A 22,468-nucleotide genomic window follows, 5' to 3' on the forward strand; every position below is an offset into this window, starting at 1 on the left:
CTGAGCTTTGTCATCTGACTGAGGTCAACAGAGACAGACCAAATCAACAAGCAGGACATGAAGGGCAAATTTGCAATTAAAAGAAGAATAGGGAATTATAAAGATGGATGGGCCCCATGACACGCACGCCCAAGCCGGCCTGGCCTTGGCCTCAGATGCCAGAAATTAATGCTTTACTCTTTAGCACTCGTCACCTTTGGCTCGGAACCGAAAGGCAAATGCATTAAAATAACAACAATTAGAACACTTACTTAGCTTGGAAGGCATTGTTGGTTCCCCTGTGGTCAAGGTCATGACACAGGCATCCCACAATCACCGCTAAAATTTCCACTTCGGTCAGAATCTCTTGAAACCCAGCGGTCTGGGAAGAAGAGAAAATGGCAACAGTCACGACTCAGGGCAAGGAGGATGGATAAGGTTTGTCGGTTGAGCGACAGTCAGCTCTGTTTTCATACCCACATCATTTAAGGAAATGATTAACTGCCACTCCCTTCGATGACAGTGAGTTGGGTGGTCAGTTGCACAGCCTAAGGTCCCCCGCAGTGATGAATTAGCTCACTGTCACAGTGGCTCACGCTGGCACACCAGAACAAACTTCGGGGTTTGTTGTATTTTTAGAGAAGAGGCGGTGCTATCCAGACACAGTGACAGTCTGGCAAAGGCCCAGAGCAAAATGTGTTTTGTGAATCTACATTTCATTGATAAGCATCTAGTGGTGGAGGAAAAAGGGGTGAATTAAGAACTGAATGCTATATCCATGGGCTGCCACTCAAACGAAAGCCGGCCAAAGAAAACACAGTTTTTTGTTTTGTTTTGTTTTTTGTGTTTTGCATTAGAGAAGCAACTTAGAAGTACTGAAATTGTTACATGATACTATTCTGGAAGTTATCTTGTAAATACCAGAACTCATAGTAGCCTGGAGGACAGATTAAATTCATACAGATAATAAGGCAGTGCATGTCTTGAAAACTAGAATTTGGCAGAGGATTAGCCACCTGAAGTTGGAGCGTCCATTACATGGAATTCTTTTTCTTTATTATCCTGTGGGAGCGTGCTTGTGAAACGTACAGGCGTGGTATGATTTATTTGGGGCGTAGTGTGATGTCACTGTGCAACCCACAGCAGCAGTGCTTCTTTGCTTCCTGCTCTCCCTCGATCAGCTTGGAGGAGGAAGCAAACCTCTGAAAAAGGTCTTATGCATGATCTTGTTCCAAGGCCATCATGTCTCCTTCCTTTTACTTTGTAAGTCTCCCATTTCATTACTTACTAAAATCTCCATCAGAGAGCAAGAATAAGGGAAAGGGAGGGTTCACATCACTTCCGTTTTCACGTGTGTTTTTCCCCCAAATCTAGGATCACTAGCTAGTATGTGTAAGACACTTCTTTTACATCAATAAAAACTTTGTTTTTTAATTAATTGCGATTTTATTGTAGAATTAATTCAAGAAGTTTCTGTGCTGACAATTTTATTTTTAAAAGTTGAGTTGGGTCCACTGCTACATTTAGAAATGTGTAATTTCATTTGCATACTAAATACGAATGTTAAATTGTCTGGGAGGGGATGAAATAGCCCATATCAAAGTTACATGTGCTCTTTTGTTTTAAAATTTGGAAGTAGCTGCTGGTTTTAAGTTAATTTTATTTTACTTAAAGTATTACATGCAATAGTTTTTAAAAAATTCAAATTGTTGTAAGAGACTTAGAACCAAGAACAGCAGTCCCTCATCCTTTCTCTTTCCTGATTCCCAAAGGCAACCACTTTCCATTTTCTTCTTTACCTAATTTGGTAGGTATTTTCCACCACATTTCTAAATAGTATTCAATGTGTTATTAACACTTAGTTATTCATCAAGTATTTATATAGTCCTTCCCATGTACCTGACACACTCCTTTGAGCTTTACAACTATGTAACTTATTCGATTCTCATAACAGACCTGTGAGGTAGGAACTATCATTACCCTCAGGTACAGATGAGGAAACAGGCACAGAGATGCTGTGTGCCCACGGTCTCATACAGTGCTTTCCTGATGATCACTCTATAAATACTTTTCACTGCAAAGTCAGCTAGTATCTGATAATTGTTTCCTTTCTTATGTAAATGTTTTCTTTCCCTGGAGTTAAGATTTCTTTGAACATATACGTCTTCTCACATCTTACACAACTCTGCAACCAGTCAGAAATCCCTTCTTGTACTGGGGACCCTGCTTTATATAGTCTGAGCATTCTCTCTGCTGCCAGCTTTCCTCTCTTGCGATCTCCTATCTCCTGCATCCCAAACCTCTCTTCATTTACTCTCCAGTTTTCAGGAATACTTCTGCCAGTGGCTTCACGAGGAAGGGTGTTAATTTTTTTAACAGTAGGGGAGTTAATTTTTTATTTTTTGGAGGTTTTGCATGACTGAAAATGTCTTTAACCTATTCTCCTACTCAATTGTTAGCTTGCCCAATAATTTTTGGGGGCAACATTTTCACTCCAAATTTTGAAGGATTGCTCTATTGTTTTCTAACTTCTGAAGTTACTTTAGAAAAACATATGTCATTTTTCTTTCTAATACTTTGTTACTTGATTTTTTTTCTCTTAGAATCATCTATCTCTGGGGTTTAGTAATTTCACAAAGATATGCTTTGGTTTGGGACTTTTCTCCCCATTTTGCTTGATTCGCTTTTTCTTCAGTACAACATTCTTGTAATCTTTCTTTTTTATTAATAATTTCCTCTTCATTATTTTTTTTTCTGTCCTATTTGAGTAGAAGTCCAACTGGTTGGACATTGGACTTCTTGTATTGATTTCCTTGTTCTCCTACCTTTTTGTTTCCATTGTCCATGATTAGTTTTTCTCTCTTATATCCTAGGAGTAATAATATTTTTCACTTATAAGCATTTTCTTATCTGCTGCTCTTTTTCTAATAGCATACTATTCTTCTCTCATTAATGCATTGTTGTCTCTTGTCTGTTGAGGATATTAATTATAATTCCTCTGAAATTATCTTTTGCTTCCTGATTGCCTGTTTCCTCTGAACTTTTTCTTTGTGTTTGGTGGTTTCCTCAAGTGCCTGGTAGTTCACTCACACGAGAGTAAAGCATTGCAGTGTTCATCACACACCAGTGCACAGGGATGGTGCGTAGATTGTTGGGCCCTTGACACAGGGTGAGCAGATGGACAGCTGGTTTTTTGCTGGAGACCCCCAAATGTTGGTATCTAAACTCATTTCCTCTGGCCTTTTCAGTCTCTTGCTTGGAAATGGCATAAACACAGGTGTTAGCATTCTGAGAAAAGAGAATGGAGTGTCTCACCTTTGAGGATGTAGACGTTCCCTTAATTCTCTTATTTTCAGGATGTATCTCACCCTAACTTTTCTTTTGCTGATGTCCCCAAGTCTGGGGGGCAGTTTCTCCAACAGATACTCTGAGTATCCAGCAGATACTTTGGTTTCCTAAGTAGATGAAGGGAACAGTAGCCCTCTGACTACATGGATAGGGGGTGTGGACTGTGGACTCGCCTCACCTCATCCCACTTCTGTGGCATCTGATGCCTTCAGTTCCTGCGCTTTGACAGCTTCTGGGGGGACACTGTTTCTCATGTGTACCCCTTCTTCTACTCACTCACCCTTAAGGCCCTGGGGTTGGACCTCCCTTTTCTCTGCTAAGCTGTGGACTATCCTTCCTCCATTTTCTGCCTTTATATATTATAGTGCCATGACAGCTGGAATTTGTGTCTATTTCTTGTTCTCCCTGTTATTTGGGGGTGACTTGAAAGGCGAAGAGGAGATCAATATCTTTGTCATCTTGAAACTGTAAGTCAGTTCACTTGGGTTTAGATCTTGCAAATACTAAGTAAATCCTGGAAGTCTATCAACTAAGAAATTATCAACAATACTACAGAAATTAGTGCTGTGAACAACAATGAAACAGCACAGAAATTTGAAAAGATGTTACCTTTGAAAATGCTATTGATTAGAACTAGCTGATGAATTAGAACAGTACGAATAGGGATGGGGATAATGGTAAACTAAGGTAATTTGATTATGGATTTAATTAAAAGTTAAAATTGAATGCCATGTAATAGACCCAAGATCAAAATCCCAATTCATTTTTAAGCTATCAGTCATCACGCATTATCTAACATGATGGTATATATTTTATGGTATAATATGATGGTATATATTGTACTATAATGTTCTTGGGAAGACAACCACCTTCCTTCCCAGCCTCCCTTCCTGAAAATCCAGCATCTAGTTCTTAAACTATTTGTATCATGGATACTTTTGAGAATTTGGTGAAAGCCATGGACCCTCTTCCCAGAAATTATTCTATGTTTTTATGGTGTTCAAAGTCCATGGAGCCTACCTCTGAATCCTCAGAATAAAGAAACCCTGAAGTACAGCACACACCCAGTCATACAAAACATATTTACCTCTCTCGACTGTGATACCTGAGTTACTGAAGCAGCACCTATCTCTTGACTGTGATTTAGAGCTGCCTGGTAAATGGTTTCTGAGAGTCGTCAGGCCTGAAAAGAGTCCACCTGCCACTAAGTGTCCATTTGCCCCTCCCCCACCCTCATCCATCTTCTTTCTGGTCCTATCTGTTCCGACCTACACTTACTCACATTGAGAAAAAAATCAACTGCCTACTGAAGACAATATATTTTCAAAGGAGAACAGAGTGGCAACAAAGGTATATTTTAATGCATTTGTTCTATTCTTGACTCTATTTTATTCTTTTATTTTCAAATAAACTATCTTTTCTGCTTCTCATCCAATTATGGATTCTATTGACCTTAATGTTCATTTATCTTCTCACCTGTATTCCCACATATCAGAAACGTACAGCAGTGAATACAATATGTCTAGGTAAAGAGACAGTTAAGGCAGATAGGCCTAGTTCCCACGTCACCCTCTCCAGAGAAGCCTGTGACGACCCTGTGAGCAGGCCTCCAATGACAGCCCTTTGCTGGGCTAACACATATGCTGGGATAACCCTACCCCCAGCCTCTGTAGCATATAATCACTGGAACTCCTCCCAAACAGTAACATTGCTTCATAGGGTCCCCTAGACTGCCCAGTACTTTCCTATCACTTAGTCAACACAAAATTTAAACCAGCTAGGATATGTCCCTAAATCAAAGCTGATCCTGTACTGTGTCAGTGAATGGAGGACTATCATGGCCAGAGAAAAATGACTGCTGCTTTGTGGCTCTGTAAAATCCATAATGTAAATATTAGATGATGCTAGAGAAGCTTTGTTTATTTAACAAAAATGTTATTAGGCGCTTATTGTGTATCAAGCAATTGTTGTATCTGACAAAAGAGGCTCAGGATAATACTGATAGAAGTTAACACTTCTGTAGCACTTAGTATAGTCCTGTGAGGGTGATATTTTTTCTCTTCCCCCTTTTATGCATGAGGCTATGGAGGCACTAGATTACACTGCTAGAAGGTCACAGAGGTAGTCTTGGCCCCCATGCGAGCCGGCTCCTCAGTCTGTTCTTATCCACTGTGCTATTCGCTGCTCAGGTGAGGGTGCAGGTGCCATTGTGCAGCCTAACACTTGTGATGACAGGATGTTAGATAACAGGGCTTTAAAGAACCACTTGGTCTGTGCTTTATTCTATGAAGGATGTCATCCTTGAATAGTAAGAGGTTGATATTGCAAGCCATTGGGCATTTTGAGCCTAAAAATGGTTCTTGTGCATCAAGATGTAACTGATAATAAACAGTGCTTTACAAATGAGATAATAGAGAGGAAAGACAGATACAATGGTTTGTATGTACCATCCCAACTTAAAAATGTCTCAATATATGCAGAAAATGACTGTCAGGATGCACATCAAAATGTTACCAATAGTGGGATCACAGGTGACTTAAAAATTTTTCCTTTGTGCCAAAAATTTCCACGAAGAACATTTATTCATATATATATATATATATATATATATATATATATATATATATATATATATATAGTATGTGTGTGTGTGTGTGTGTGTGTGTGTGTGTTTGTGTGTGAATTCTTTTTTAAAGAATAAACCCATGTTTAATCAAACTATCCTAGCTTGGAATAAAATAGTGACATCCTGAAAAGTGTCCATCCATTCATTTGTTCGTTGAGAAAGTATTTATTAAGCCTTTACTCCGTTCACACACTTGGAACAGAACACTGTGGAAGACAGGCGTGGTTACCCTTGTTGAATGCATAGTCTGTCACACTTCTAGCTAACCAGAACAGTGCCATGGGCGCCCTTTTCTAGTGAGAAGCCACCACAACATTGGTTGCAATTTGTGGAAGAAAGTAATGGTGAAAGTGGCTAGCTGCCCCTCTTTTGTTTCTGGAGAAGATGTATCATGGGCTATATCCCTTTGCCATGTATGTGGCAATGGCCTGGGAATCCAAGAAAGTGAAGCCAGAAATTCTGCCTTCACATTTCTTTTTGAACTTGGCTGTCAGACGTACTGAACGATGAGGAATTTTTTGAATTCGTGCTGTTGATTCTGAGGTCTGGCAGATGGCAGACTAAGAGAGAGGGAATCTAATGATGTCCTGGAAATTCCCAGAAATCCCAAAGCAAAAAAGGATCTTGGCTCTGAATGTTCCTCCATGGATGCTGATGGCCAGGCACTGCAATGGAGCCCTCAGTGGACTAGCTCAGGTTGAGAGAGAGCATGATGGCTTTTTGGTAGAGTCTTTCTTCTCCCCATCATCTTTCTCTTTCTTCTGGATAGAAAGAGCAAAGAGAATGATTCAGACCATACTGAGGGGTATTGAAGAACATGGTTTCTCGAGGAAGTGCTTCATCTAGAAGAATCTGCATACCATATCCCTAATCTGTGTCATTATGTCTCCACTGATCTGTAGGTGGCTTCAACTCAAAAGTGATGTGAGCTTGGGGCTGAAAGGTGAAATTTACAGAGGAAGCATTTAATTTATGGCATTTCTTAATTTCTGCTATGCAGTGTTGCAGGGTCACTGTCTGGGGCCTTTGTTTGGTATAGTATTAAAATCAAATTGATTTTAGCCAAAGGTTGCTCTCTGAAGGCTTCACTATAAAATGTCATATATAAGGTGCTCGTGTTTTCTAAAAGAAAAAAAAAATGCCCCAAATTGTAATGTTGGTGGCTGCCCAGTTCCGCTAGACCGTCCTTTACATGAACTGTCTATCTGCGAAATTTAAATCTCCTAACAAGGACCCACCTTTCTATGAGAAAGGTGCCCTCAATCACCCACTCAATCCAGCACATATCCCAGTTGTGAGTGGATCAGAGTGGTGAGAGAATTGTTAAGGCACATGTTTGGGCGTCATGGGCATTTACAGTAAGCCCAGCATGTTTCTTTCTGGGACTCTATTTTGTTTGCTTCAAAATGGAATGTCCACCTCTCAAAATGCAAATCTGAGGATCAGGCTGATGGATATCAACCTATTCAATATGCTCCAAAGCAATGATTTTAGGCAGAGGACTTGATCAAGTTTAAGGTGGAAATAGATTTCAGTTGCTTACCAATAGGGCTTACAAATAAATGTATACTACTTGACGCCATATCCTATCTTCTTTTCAAAAAAAAGATCTTATCTTTGCCAACCAGACATAGTGTGTGATGAAAGCACCAGGAGAAGTACAGGTGTTCACAACTACAATCCTCTATTGTGACTATAACCGTCTGGACAAACCGTAACATCTAGATTTAATGGTTATACTCCCTTGGTGTTTAAGGTAATGTTTGTCTGTCAATATTTGGGTCTGCTAGGCTGAACAAGAGTCACGTCAGCCCCATTTTATGGTCCAGACACCAGAACCTGTCCAGCTATTAGGAGACCACCATCCAGCACCACGTTTATATGTTTCCCTCACCAAAGCATGCAATACAATACAAAGCAGCTGTAGTTGGTTTAGTTATCCACAGGACTAGGATAGTTTTGATCAAATTTGCTTCTCTTTCTTCTCAAGATGAATGCAAGCAAATATTGATTTGGCATTGATTAAATATTGATTTAAGTCTATAATGATCCTTTCCTTATCAAGCTCAGAGTTGGGAAGACCTTACAGTTTACACTTGAATACTTCCTTTTACAACCAGAAGTTTCTGAGACACTTATTATCAAATTGTAAAGCATAAGTCATGTTTTGGACATATCTTGTCTCTCGACCTCAAATCATATTGCAAATGCTTGCCCGTGTAAATCTCAGAATGGCAAAGCAGCACAAATTTAATGGTGCATCTGGTACAATTATATATGTTGGGTAAATGATGCATGAATAAAAAAATTGAGTTGATTTTAATCAATTTTATTGAGTTATTTTTTAACCATTTCTATGACTTAATTTTTATCCTACATACTAGTTATCATAATTTTTAAAACATTATCTTGGAAAGTTAAAAGCATACACAAAACAGAATACTATAATGAACCTCCATGTATTCATTACCTAACTTCAACAGGAATCCATGTTTGGCCAGTCTTGTTTCATCTATATCTTCACATGCATTGTTTTGTTTGTTTGCTAGAGTATTTCAAAACAAACCTCTAGCATCTGTCAATACTCTTAATTTCATTCTCAAGAAGTCCTGATGTGGTCAAATAAAAATCGACCAATTTACCTCTGCTCTCATATTTTGATAAAATGTGCATAAAGATATACAAATGGTACAAGAAAAATTTCAGCGTAAATATCTTAATAAGATATGAAAAAAATGGGGTTTCTACTTCAAATTGGATAATACAATAAATATAGCTCTATGTATGTAGCACACCTACTGTATTTCAAAAAGAAACAAGAAAATGCATATTATAGTCTTAAGGACTTAGCTCTCAACACTAAGGATATATGTGCTATAGGATTTTTTTGAGGACAAAGATAGCATGTTTTGTTCATTTCACAGATAAAGTTTATATTTTATGATAAATTATTAGTGAACTGAATATATAATATGACTTGTGGTCTGTGACTATAGAAAATGACGCACGCCATTTGGTCAACATGGGCAGAGTGACAGCCCTCTCCAAGTGCCATGAGAGTCCAGGCTGATGAATTTCAAGGATATAAGGCCTCTTCAAAACTAACTGAAATTTTTATTAGCCATCATTGAGCCAAAATTAAACATGAGATTCATGAAAAATTAAAACTTTTTAAAGCTCCCAACTTGACACCCTTAGGTTTCAGCCCCAAGAAAGTGCCACTACTAAGTCATAAACCACAGAATATGGAGGTTGTGACAGACCATGGCTGTGTGGCTGGGTCTCCCTGACCTGGCAGATTCGGCTGGTGTCATAAAACACAAAGTGACAGATTAAGCAGTTTACCAACACCATAAAAATCTCAGGAATAAATTCCCTTTAATAAAAAATCCTGTATTGTAAGTAGGCAGCCTCGGTCCCGAAACCACATAGATTTCCTTATAAGCCTCTGTCCGTGAGCAAGAGCTTACACTTTCCCCAAAATGCCGGACATGATTATGTTCATACCCTTTTATAATTTACATGTCCAAAGGAAAATATTCAGCTCTGGCTGATGGTGTGGAAGAATTTATTTTCACTAGAAAGGGAATGACCCATAACTCATGAATGGCAGCGCTTAAAGTGAGTTATGGAGGTTACTCTCCTGTGTGAGGAAATGGATTGGATTATCCTTCTGCCCAATTGTATGTTTGGTTATTAGCACACCGGGTTCTTAATTATGTGTGGCTTTGCCTTTTTCCTTTTGTAAAATAAATGCAGATAAAAGGAATGTCAGCTAGAAACATGGAGTACCTGATTGGGGCTCTGAGATGTGGCCAGAAAGAATAAAAATAAAAACCTTCTTAAAGATTAAAAGGCAAGAGTCTAAAATATACACACTGTGGTCAAATTGATTAGTTCCATAGTTAATTTGTAGTGCCCAGTGCTGATGTTCTGCAAAAACATAACATTAAAAATCACTTCTTCCCTAAATTAAAAATTTGCCATTTTTGAAGTTACACTAGAAATCAAGGTATACCTACAAGATTAAATAATTGGTTTTTCTAATATGCAGATTTTATTTTATTATTATGATAATGATGCCATTTATTTAAGAACAAATATAACTAGTTACCACTTACATCTATAAGGAAATGCAATGTAAAATTATGTTTGGTGATGATAAATGATTATTGTTTGTTACTTTATTGTAGTCAGTTATAGAACAAAACATGTAGATCTCTTTGTACCTTCCAATGTTACAGTCTAAAAGAAATTCTATTTCTGTTGAAATCAGGATTCTGGTTATCGAGCAAAACATTTTACTTTAAAATTCAATTGGTTCTATCCTTGGGGTGGGGGAAAAACAGTTCCTGCTGTGCTTCTAAGATCTTTCCGAGGAAATTTTCTGCCTCAAAAATCAAGGACTTTCCTGAACACGGCAGACTGCAGACAGTGCATTATCCTCAAGCTGGTGAATAGGACAGATTTTTCTTCCTAAATGTCCCTTCTGCTCTCTAGTTTGAATTATCAATAAAACGACTTGGCTTATCTCTGAAAATAACCTTGGTGACAACACAAATATGGACTTAAACATGCTACCTCCACATTTAAGATTTAAGAAGCCCCTAGTAAATGTCAGGGGGTGTCAATGTGTTTGCTGTGATACTTGGTTATTATTAGTGTTTAACTGCATTTCCCCACCAGTGCCATGCTGCCAGCACCACCATAAATTTTAATGTGATCATGTGCTCTTCTCTTTTCATATCCAGTGAATTCTGCAAGATCATAATATTCTATATGAACCCTAGCTGAACCTTGGTGTGATATGAAGAAAGAACAAGATTTCTAGCAGTGATAGTTCATCATTGTATAGTTTTTTAAAAAACCTGGACGCTGAGCAACATGGTTCCCTTAATAATATTACCCTAAACTAAATCCACTCATTCAGTGAATCTTTATTGAGCCATATAGGATGCAGGGCAGGGCCCAACGTGCTAAGGAGTACATTTATGGGATAGTAAAGAATACTGACTCTTAAGGAAACCTTTTTTCCCCCCTGGAAAATCTGTCAGTGCTCATACATCATTTATAAAACCGAAAAATGTCTCTGCAACCTTGGCATCACTACGTGCCTTTTATTTTACAGAATACAAACAAAAGCATAGCTGTTTCCTTTATCTGGTCTGCACTGTGAATATAAGAAATGTGTTTAGCATCTTTCATTATGTGCGTGCTTGATGGAATATTTATTCCACAGGCTTCCATAAAAAAAGAATCTGTATAATTATTCTTGATTTGCAGGTTTTTATTAACAGAAACTGGCATACATATTGTATTTATTTTAAATATTAAATTTTAGCTACCTAAATATCTCCTTAGAAGCAAAGAACAATGTTGAAGCTTTCATTTCAAAAATCTGGAATTTTAGGCCAGAGGCATGGAATAAATGAGTAAGTCATTAATAGGGTTCCCAGTGAACTAAATTTCCATCATTTTATACAAAATTGCCTATCCTACAAAGCAGTTCATTCTTTTTAAAAAAATGTTTCCAAAGGAACAAAACTGCTTTGTTACCTGGATGTAAGGTTGACTATTTTTGCAAAATGTAATTTCCAATCAATAAATTTATGTTCTGTGTGTGAAATAATTTTAAGGTTAAATGGTAGGAAGCTGGTACATATATTTATAATTTGTTTGTCCTGGTGTACATGGTGTCATAATTTGCTCAGCAATGACACACAACTGTGCATTTTCCCGTTCCCAGAGACAATGGGCTTAGAAACATAACACACCCCAGATGTCAAGTCACAGGGAGCATGCCTTATTATTCATGCTAACGGCTCAGTGGGCAAGGAGGCAGTTATAATACAAGTCTCGTCTGACAGGAGGGGCATTTTTTGACGTTTTTTGTACGGACTGGCTTTGTTGGTGTCTCTTTTAAGAAAAGAGTGTGGGGGGGTGTGCCTCAGTAGCTCCTGTCCTAGAAGGAAAAGAACACTTCCAGGGAAGGTTGGTAAGGTTTTTTTCCCTTTTCTGGCAACTGGCTGGGAAACTTTGCCTTGGAGTGCCATCTAGAGGAAATTCCATGTACATGTGTCATGCTTTCTTAGCTTTGTGACGGGCTGAGTGGTTGGTGTAAGGTGATTTTTTTTTCCAGATTAATACAGATTTTGATTCTATCTCAACACATTGAAATAGAATATGATATAACTAGAATAGAAATAGAACCACTGACGAGCACAAAACAGTGAAATACCCTAATAGTCCATTCATGGAACGCATTAGTATCCATTCATGGAAAAAAGTAGGTTATCATTTTGCCATAAACTGAGGTGGTATTCCAGAAATTAGAATTGATGAATGAATTAAGTTCATGTTTTCCTTCACTGATCAAGTAATCTTTGGTAACTCAATAATTATTTTATTTCTTAAAAAATTCTGATTAACCAGATTGCCCATGGTCAAGCTGGAGAAGAGACGGCTTGTTAGGACAAACGCAAGTTGACATTTTCAACCTATTGTAGCCCTTGGTCAAGTTCAACAAAATTTAATGAGCAGAAAATAATATCTTTTCCAGATGTGGCTACTCAGTTCAATGTGAGGGAGAAAAAAATAACATTGACCAATATATTTTGTTATTTTGCAGTCCCTCCCCCCTCCACCTCCAAGAGAACTCTAACAGTTAATTCTTCTCTTTTGGTGCTGGCATTAATACAAAAACAGAACCCAAATCTTCTAAACAGTGATACTCTTCAAGGTTGCACACTTGCAAAAAGATTGTAGACTTGCAAAAATAACCATACCCTTGAAATATTCTGGCATTGAGTACCTCCATTGTGGTGACATAGTTTGTGAGTCTTGTTTTCTTCAATTTCTTGAAAGGATCAAGTTTGTCCATGTTATGGAAACATTTACTGAAGACAACGGGGTACGCATTCCCTTTTACTCCTCAGTAAAATGAACCACCTTCATCCTGCTGCTCTTGCCAGCTTTCCCCATCCCAACAATTTTAAGGCTTTTCATAAAGTCTGTTTCTGTCTTTGACATCTCTAACTCACAGTGTCATAGCCATTCCTTTTCCTTCCTTGAAAAAGTTTCCTGCTTACTTATTTTGGCAATTCACCTTAAATCCGTAGGTTCTCCAAAATAATAGGTTAATAATTTCTTTATTGAACGTCCTCTGTGTGCCAGACACATGAATGTCGCACAAGAAAGTTATTCCTCGTCTCCTGAGATTTTATATGAAAAAGCAAGATGAACGTGGTTCTTTATTTATTTATTAGGTTGATGCAAAAGTAATTGCAGTTTAAAAGGTTAAAAACCATTACAAAAACCACAATTACTTTTGCACCAACCTAATATTTTCAAGCAACATTGGCACTTGAGCAATTAAGGCTCACAGTTCAAAGCACCTTTCTTCCTCACTTGACTGGCTGACTGCTTTCTTGGCATATATTACCGAAGGACGGGACCAGTCCAGTTTTTCCAGGTTAGCCTGCTTGCTCCCTTAAGCAGTTGAGGATTCAAAGAAACCCAAGACCTTGAGTATAACAGTGAAGACATTATGGTCCTATCTTCTCTGCTATATGCACATTTGAGTCCAAGTCAATCCAACATGTATTTGTTGAAAACCTACGAAGTGCATGATAGAGTGCCAGGCGCTGGTAAGACTCTCAATAAATGGATGTTGAACAAATAAGTGAAGGTTATTGACAGAACAAGAAATTATCTCTTCAGGCTCAAGCAGCCTACTCTATAGGAGAATAAGAGACTGTAACTTAAAATACATGGCAGAAAGAAAGATGTGTTGTACCAGACACTGTGCAGAGAAATAAGTAATTATTGATGCTTGGGGAGAAAAGGGAAGACTTAGTGGAAAAACTGGCATTAGATCAATGCCTTAAAGGATGAGTAAAATTTTAATAGGCAGAGAATAGGGCAGAGAATTTCATGAGGAGGGAGCAGAATAGTCTTCGTTCATTTGGACCTAAGAAAAATGTATGTCATTTGGAGTTCCCTATTTTGGGTTTAATTTTTAATCTGGGTGAAGTGATGTATGGTATTTAGATTTATGTTATGAGAATCCAAAACTTGTGTTCTCTTTTTTTCTGTATAGTAAATATGTTTACACACATATATACCCACATGTATGTATACATCTGTATGCATATATAACCATGAGGCTAATAAAAATCAATAAATTTGAGCCAGGAAACATTTTACTAGATGATAGTTTAACCATCTAAGTACAAATAAGGCCAAAGTAAGCCTTATTTCTTGGCAGCAAGTGGAGATGAATAGAGGATTTTGCTTCAATCTTTGCAACAATGTTTGCTTTTAGATTAAATTCCAAGGTTTATTTCTGGCCAGCTGCCCTAGCTATTTCTATAACAAAGACTGGCCATCTTCACTGGATTACAGCCCCTGGAACAGAGACTTTAAGCCTGGAGCATCCCTAAAGCCTGAGAGCATTCTCTCCCCTTGGCCTCCCCAGGCATTCTCCCAGAGAAGCATTCTCTCAGGATTCCCGTGTCTCTGTGGGTAATGTTCACGCCTCCCTACTTTGGTTTTCCACCTGCCTAGGGAGTCTTATCTGGAGATCTCTTGGTTTAGTTACTTATCCCCATATCCTCTGCAGAAAGATTACCTTGAAAATCTAAGCATTTCTTTTGTAAAAAGAACAGTTTCCCAAAATAAAACATTAAAAAGAGGCTCAAGCAATCATTCCAAGACTATGCTACTTCAAGATGTCAGTGGTGCTACAGCTTTAAAGCTCAGACATTGCTGTGAAATAACCGGGGTAGGTAAGTTCCAATGCAAAATAAATCACATGGCAATTTGTCACAGACACAGAAATGGAAAGAAGGCACGTAGGGCCACATAATGACAAATGAACTTCCACCATCACTAAACACACTTACAGTTAACATCGCAAACATCAGCTGGCACACGTTGAAGGCGTGTCTCCAGTTGTGGTACAGAACCATTCGATAATTTTTCCTCACTGTTAAAAGCCACCTACACAGTGTCTGAAATGGGAACGGGGAGGTGAATCAGGCAGTTGTATGTCTCCAATGGACCATTATCAAAACGATGCCTTATGTCTGAGTAACCCTTAATGATCAAAGTCCTTCCCGGGACATCTCATGTAATTTTTACAGTAATCTCACGCGGTGTGCAGAGAAAATATCACCATCCCTAGTTTGTGTTTGGGAAACCTGAGGCTCAGAGTGGCTACCACGTTGTTCCAGGTGCACTCCTGGAATCACCCAACACATAACATCTTACCTCATAGTCGATTTTAAATTTCTGTACCATCCCCAGCTCCATGAACATCCGAAGAGCAGCTGTGATCATGGCGTCAACGTCAAGAGAAAAGTCATCAAAATGTATGTCATCAATGGCAAGTTCTGACACCAAAGGGATGTTGGCTGCCTACAAAAGCAAAAGGCATAAGTCAAGCCAAGTTCACCAGCTTTCCCAGACCCCTCATCTTGCTTTCCTCTCCTGCTTATCAGACATGCCACATAAATCAGACCTGACCTACACTTACACTCTGATACAGCTAAACTCTGAGCTGGAAATGTCTTTTGTTTCTGAACTGCAAATGCCCCAAGCAAATGAAGGGGGATGAGAGAGAGAAGCTAATCTGAAGAAAAAAATATACGCACTGGATCTAGCCTGCATAATTTAGAATACAAAGCTGTCTAGTTTACTGAAACCACAGTCATATAATACATTCTGATACACAGTACAGAACACTAAATGCAAGAAACATCTGGGCAGCCAGCAGCTGTGAATTCTAATTGTTGCTATTCAGCAGAAGGACATGGGTATACACCATTTTGCCTTGTTTCTTGTATCCTTACATCCTGTGCACGTGCTCTTTGTTACATACATGTTCTGTATATTGAGAAGGATGGAAAGGATCAGACAACACATCTCTGGTGCAAAATATGTTTTCTTAATAAAACAGATATTTGGAGGGTTAGTTTAAGCCTGTGTTTCATTGAAGGAATAAATTTGCAGTATTTTTCAGCTTCATTATCTATGAACATCACAACATAATTACAATACGGGTCATATATGCAGTCGTCCCTCTGTATCCCTGGGGGATTGGTTCCAGGTCCCCAGTCGATATCAAGATTCGTGGATGCTCATGTCCCTTAATTAAAATGTCATAGAATTTGCATATAATCTAACCACATCCTCTTGTACACCTTTAAATATCTCTAGATTACTAATATAATATAATAAATATAATATAATGTAAATGCTATATAAAGAGTTGTGATACTGTATTGCTTAAGGAATAACAAAAAGTCTGTACATGTTCAGCACAGATGCAGCCATCATAGGCCTAACTACATAGTACATGTCAGCAATAATGTAACACTTTTTACAAAATATTTTTGATCTGCCATTGGTTGAATCTTCTCAGATGTGGAAACTGTGGATATGGAGGGCTGACTGTATTCAGTGTTTTCAAAACACTCTTGGTAGGCAGCTGTCAATCAGTTGTCCTATATAAATTTAGAGGGGAAGAAAAATCTATGGGAATAATTTTTTTGCTGATTTAATTGGGTTTACCACATCCCTTGGGTCACTCTTATAAGGGAATCATTTCTATGTTTTCAGATTATCAAGACCATTCTGTATTCATATTCCCAGCCTGTTCGCCAAGTGTAAATTACCCAGGCAGTAATTTACGAGTATACGCTGGAACTACTTTGGCTGAGCGACAAAATCTAACTCTGGTCACTCTAAACATCCCTGAAACCATATAATCAATCCTTTCTTTCTACCTCTATGCTCCTCCACAGGAGTTTACATCTCTAGGCTAAAATCCAGACACTGGTTAGTCTCCACAACATGGAAGAACAATGAGCAAACACATAAGTTACAGGACAAGTTACATTCTGCAGATTGTTTATTTTCATTAAAATTTAATTAGCTTATCCTCCAGTGAATCATTTTAATATGTTAACATGTCTGTAGAATCTAGCTCCTTGGAAATTCAAACATGGTGGTACTAGAAATATGTCCTTATTCAGAGTTTCTAGCCTTATGCTAAGCTCTTTACTACTTTGTTTTTTGCTTTAAATATATTTTAAAATATATTTAAAAAGAGTAAATTAGGTCTGCAAGGCTAGACACACACACACACACACACACACACACACACACACTCCAGAACTCTTGTTGTACTAAAATTTTCCCTTACCCAGAAGTGACCACTTTCAAATCATCTAGATACTTTATTTTTTTGTATTTGGTAAAGTAAGATGCTTGCAATTTTGTTTTCTGAATATTTTCTGTTCTAAGCATTTTTTATTAGTTTTCCATCATTGAAGGTGAAGACTAAGCTGTCTTACACTGTATCTGCCAATCTCTGCTGCCTCATACACTAACCTTTCTCACTCCCCAACATCAAAATATGATAACTTTGTTTAGAAAACTATTCAGGGTTATATTATCATGACTATGTAAAAGACATTCATCGCTAACTCATGTAATTTACCATGATTATTTTTCCTTTCCTTGATAGAATTTTGTATTCTGTAGAGTTAATAACCGTCTTCTTTAACACGTGCTTCATTTTCAATGTGCTTATCACTAATTCAACCCTTAAATTCTCCCCCAGTTATCTAAGTCTCATCTGAAAATGTTCAAATACTTTGGGTATTCCATCAAATTTCATGAAGAAATCTCTCCTGGAACTTTTTGAGCTTCTGCAATTTGGACTGGCCGTCTTCAATGTCTGGTAGATAGCTTTGATCCTAGGATGTCTTTTTCACCATAACTCTGGGGGTGCCTTCATCTCTCTTTTATCCCACATCTTTCTCTTTTCTTGGTTTCTTTCCTAATTATGGTGAGATACATCCTCCCGCTGCTTCCAAAAAAAGCAAGTGTATGGTAGAAAAATTTGTGAAACCTTGCATGTCTTAAATTGTTTTCATATTATTGTCACATTTGATTGATAGTTTGTCTAGATACAGATTTCTAGGATGGAAATAATCCCATTAGAATTTGGAAGGCATTGCTGTTTTAGCTTTAGATGTTACATTGGGATATCTAATAGTCAGAAGCTATTCAGAGTACTAATCCTTTGAAAATAACTCCCTCTCCTGGAGCATTTTTGTAGGATCTGCTTTTTGGTTTTCAGAGTTTTGAAATTTCATGAAAATGTACCTCAGTGTGAGTTTATTTTCATCTATAATCCTTGGTACTTTGTGAACCCTTTAATCTTGAAAATCATGTTCTTTAATTCTAGTAAAAAGTTAAAAATTCTTTGATAAAAATCAAAAAAACTTTCCCTCTTATTTTTCTGGAATTCCTTTTATTGATCTTTGAACTGGTTTTTCTTTTTTCTCCTATATTCTATTTATTTTCTTTTTGCTCTATTTTCTAGGAAGTATCCTCTCTCCTATTCTTGATATTTAATATTATAGTTTTTATTTTTAGGGGTTCTTCTTTTCTTGTCTGGATATTCCTTTGTAATTTTTAAAAATAGCATCCTAATTTTGTTTCATGAATGCAGTATCTTCTCTTACCTCTCTGAGAATGTTAATGATAATTCTACTTGACATTTTCTTTTCCCTTAATAATTTACTTCACACCCTTCACTTTGTCTTAGTCTCTTTTTTATTATGGTAAAAAACACATAACCTAAATTTATCCTGTCAACAATTTTTAAGTGTACAGACAATTGTTAACTATAGGCACACGGTTGTATGACAGATCTCTAGAACTTTTCATTTGGCATGACTGAAACTCTGCACCTAATGAACAACAACTCCCCATTTCCTCCTCCCCCCAGGGCTTTGGCAACCATCATTCTACCTTTCTGTTTCTATGACTCTGACTACTTTTGGTACCTCATATAAGTGGAATTATGCAGTATTTGTCTTCTTGTGATTGGTTTATTTCATTCAGAATAACGTCTTCAAGGTTCATCCATGTTGTACCATATGACAGTATTTCCTTTTATCCCCCCAAGGCTGAATAATATTTAATTGTTTATGTATACTACAGTTCTTTGCGCATTCATCTGTCAATGGTCTACTCTTTTTCTTAATCAGCTTATCCTTCATTAAGTCATTTTAATTTAGTAGCGCCTTTATCAGTACTAGAGGTTTTCCCTGGCTGTGTGGGGATCTTTGGTTTTCTACTCCTGTTTAAAAGCTTCTATTAGAGCTTTTGGGGGCTTCTATCTAAGGAGATCTGACTGACTGTTTCTTTGGGAAAGCCACCAAATGTTGGTATCTTTAGGTCTTTGCTCTATAGCTACTCAGATTCCTCAGAGAAGAATCTGCTGGATGAAGCTGGTGGGTAAGGGAGGGTGAAGAAGGAGCCTCAGCAATGGTCTACAACTCTTCATTCAATCCCCCTGTATGCCTACCCTAAAGCTCTGCACTGGTGTTCCCCTAACTCAAAGATGTGCCATTATACATACTCTCTTTAAAGGATAAGCCACCAGTCTTTATGGAGCGGAGGAATGAGACAAAGTATCTGGAGATCTAACTGCTTCTTAGATTCTCTATTTCCCTGTTTATTGCCCCACCTTCATCCCCACTTCTAAAGGTACTGAATTAGTCAATTCCTGAGCTATTTGGGGGTAGAGGTCTATGGTATAAATCTGTTTGCCCCTCAGTTTTTCCCATGGCTAGCTTACTTTGGCTTTCTTCGGTTTGCTAAATCACTTAATATTTATCCATTAAAGGGCTTGATATTTATCCATTGCTTTGTCTTTGAGAATTTATGCCTTAAAAAATATCCCTTTATTGTTGTTTTAGTGTGGTTTGGGTAAGGAAGAAAAGAAAGCGTGTGTGTGTATCATCTTTATTTAAAAATTATGGAAAGGATCTTTATTAAATGATGCCTTAAATGACCAGCTAGGAGAACTCAGAACTAAGTTAGCCTTTGATCTTTAGTCCTTTTGTTTCCATGTGCATGGGCCTGGCTGCAACCATGTAGACCTCTTTCACTTGTTATGAGCCCCTGCGTGTTCACATGTGTCAATCCTGACCTCGCTTATTAGGTTGTAACAATCTTAGAGGCAGATGCCATGTTTCTTTCCCTTAGGGAAGCTCCAAAATGACTCTACTTCCCACGTTTCAAGGCTTTGCAAACAGAGAATGCCATGCACTTAGAATGGTCTGTGCTTGTTGTAATTGTTTACATTCAAACTCAAATATAATTGGAAAACCACTTTCCAAAGGGTAGAAGCCCTGTCCCAGAAGACACAAGTCCTCCTGGTTTCAGGAGAAGAGACTGGTTCTGAATTGGCAAAGGAGGTCTGACTGTGACCAAGGAGCAGAACTAGCGATGGAAATGGCATTGCTGCTCTCCAGGTGGCCCCTGTCTCGTAGGTTATTAATAGTGTATTCCCTGATACCATTATAAATCCTCTACCCTTCAAAGGCACTAAATTCACTTAATTATCTTAAAAATTAAAGAATATAGGCATTTTTTCATTATGAAATGTTAATGGAAAGGAAATAAGAACATTAGGTTGAAAAATGTAGGATGATCTCTGGTTCACCAAGACCCATCCTTATTGACCTTGTCTTTTTTCCCCTAATAGGTTGATTGATCCACAGTTAAATCATACCAGTCTATAGATCACCCTGAGCCCTGTCGTAAACCCTTGCTGGCACTTGTAGATGCAGAGAAAGTCCAAGCCTTTCAGGAATGACCATTTTACAGCTATTTTGAGATGTATGGATAGTTTTCATCCACATTCCTGAATTCAAGAGCAGTTTTTGGAGAAAACTATGAAGAATAAAGAGTAGTGTGTGTCCTGAAGAGGTGTGCATGAAGGCCTAGTCTGTAAAAGATTTGGGAAAGGCCTTCTGTTGCCAAATTTCCTTGTTATGGACACACAGCTCCCCATCTCTTCTGGTTAATAGAGAATGGGACTGTATCTTCCAAAGCTATAATTACTCTAGCCATAGAATATTAACAATACAAATCAAAGTCAATTTCTCCAAGTGTCAGTGTTTTAACTTTTAAATATTTATAAGGTACCATATCCCTAAATCAAAGAAGAGTGCTACAATCCAAAATAACTACTGAATTAATAGCCAGGAAATAACATTTGGATAAAAGAACCATTTACTTTACAGCAGCAATAAATGAAAACACAGAATTATGAGTCTGGGAGCTAATTTGAATAATGTTCAAGAAGTAGGACTTTAGCAGGCTGGGACTACCTGATATCCTTTGGCCATTCTCTTCTTTGTTTGAGTCTTAATAGTTAAATGGTTATCAAAGGGAGTCATAAAACTGCCTCCTCTAAAATTGAAAAGGTAGCCTCACAAAGAAGCTGTAAATGTTAAAATACAATCCTGGATCCTTTGACACGTCAATATTACATTTTGTGATGCTCAGGAAACGGAAGGAAAACAACAAAATGGGCAGTGGTCTGACCCTCGCCATTCAAAGAAGAATTGACTTGTTGCCAATCTAGCCCACTCATTCACTTACCCCTCTGAACAGAAGCAGAAGTGGGGCCTTTAGGATTCTCGGATTCAAGACAGGAGACTGGGCTGTGGTGAGGTGAAAGGGACTACAAACTTCGTTGTTTCACCAGCACTGTTATAGCACTTACTACATGCCTGGGACTCTTCTCACACTTTCTGCCTATTAAATCGTTTGATCTTCACAAGGACCCTAAGAGGTAGGTAATATTTTTAATCCCATGTTACAGATGAGGCAACTAAAACAGATGATAGGCGATTTGTTCAAATTTGTACAGTTGTGATTGGCAGAGATGGATTTGAACCTGGAGAGTCCGGTTTTAGAGACTGCCTCCTAACCACTACACTATTTCTAAAAGTGGGCTGCTGCCAAGCCAAAGGGTTCTCCATTCCTGCATTATATAAACTAACTGGGGTGTACCATGGGCTGCGTTTGGGATTTAGAGCCAAATGATTAACTTATCAATCCATTTTTTTTTCTTTTATGATCAGTAGCCTGGATCCATTTGAGGGGACATAGTTTTGGTCTTAAATGAATCCATTTGGGGAAATCTAAACTTACAACTGACTATGAAATAAGCCCCAGTGGTTAGTTTTGTTTTGATTAGAGCGAACACAGAATCAGCTCAGAATTCCCAAGGCCACCCTGAAAAAATAACCTGTCCTCTGAGGGAGCAGAGGCAGACTTCAGGCAGAGGATGACGTTAGCTCAGACAGGCCAGCAGAGCATTCTGCTCCAACACCACCTTTGGCCAGGTAAGATAACTTGGTAAAAAAAGGAAGCGGGTAAAAGGTGATGTGGTAAAGTGGAGAGCAGGGAGTTAAGAGATCCTTCTGTCCAGATGGAATTCTGTGAAGGTTTCTCTGGATATCTGGGACACGGCTGAGAAATGCTTCAACACGAATATGCACACTGGCTTTAGAGGGACTAGGAGTCGTAGCAATAACTAGTAGTTTAGACAGCATACAGTGACATTTCCAGCGGTGAAGAGTGAAACTCACTAATTTCTATTCTTGCTCAGGAAAGGAGGACACAGCTTCTTATGAATCC

General features: G+C 38.1%; 1 protein-coding gene across 3 annotated transcripts in view; it reads right to left on the bottom strand.

Annotated features, from left to right (window-relative positions):
• The window catches only part of PDE11A (phosphodiesterase 11A), a gene marked incomplete at its 5' end in the record, with an annotated part of 327,465 nt that overhangs the window by 80,246 nt on the left and 224,751 nt on the right, over positions 1-22,468 (bottom strand). For 2 of the 3 annotated variants that reach the window (XM_081051500.1, XM_081051499.1), the window contains 3 exons: positions 252-361; positions 14,857-14,964; positions 15,224-15,370. In XM_081051500.1, coding sequence (XP_080907626.1) covers positions 252-361; positions 14,857-14,964; positions 15,224-15,370 — 365 coding nt within the window. The remainder of the gene's footprint in view (positions 1-251; positions 362-14,856; positions 14,965-15,223; positions 15,371-22,468) is intronic. The other variant, XM_081051501.1, reaches the window with a different exon arrangement.

The sequence above is a fragment of the Rhinolophus hipposideros genome (genome assembly GCF_964194185.1).
Source record: "Rhinolophus hipposideros genome assembly, chromosome: 6".
In the NCBI taxonomy this organism is placed as follows: domain Eukaryota; kingdom Metazoa; phylum Chordata; class Mammalia; order Chiroptera; family Rhinolophidae; genus Rhinolophus; species Rhinolophus hipposideros.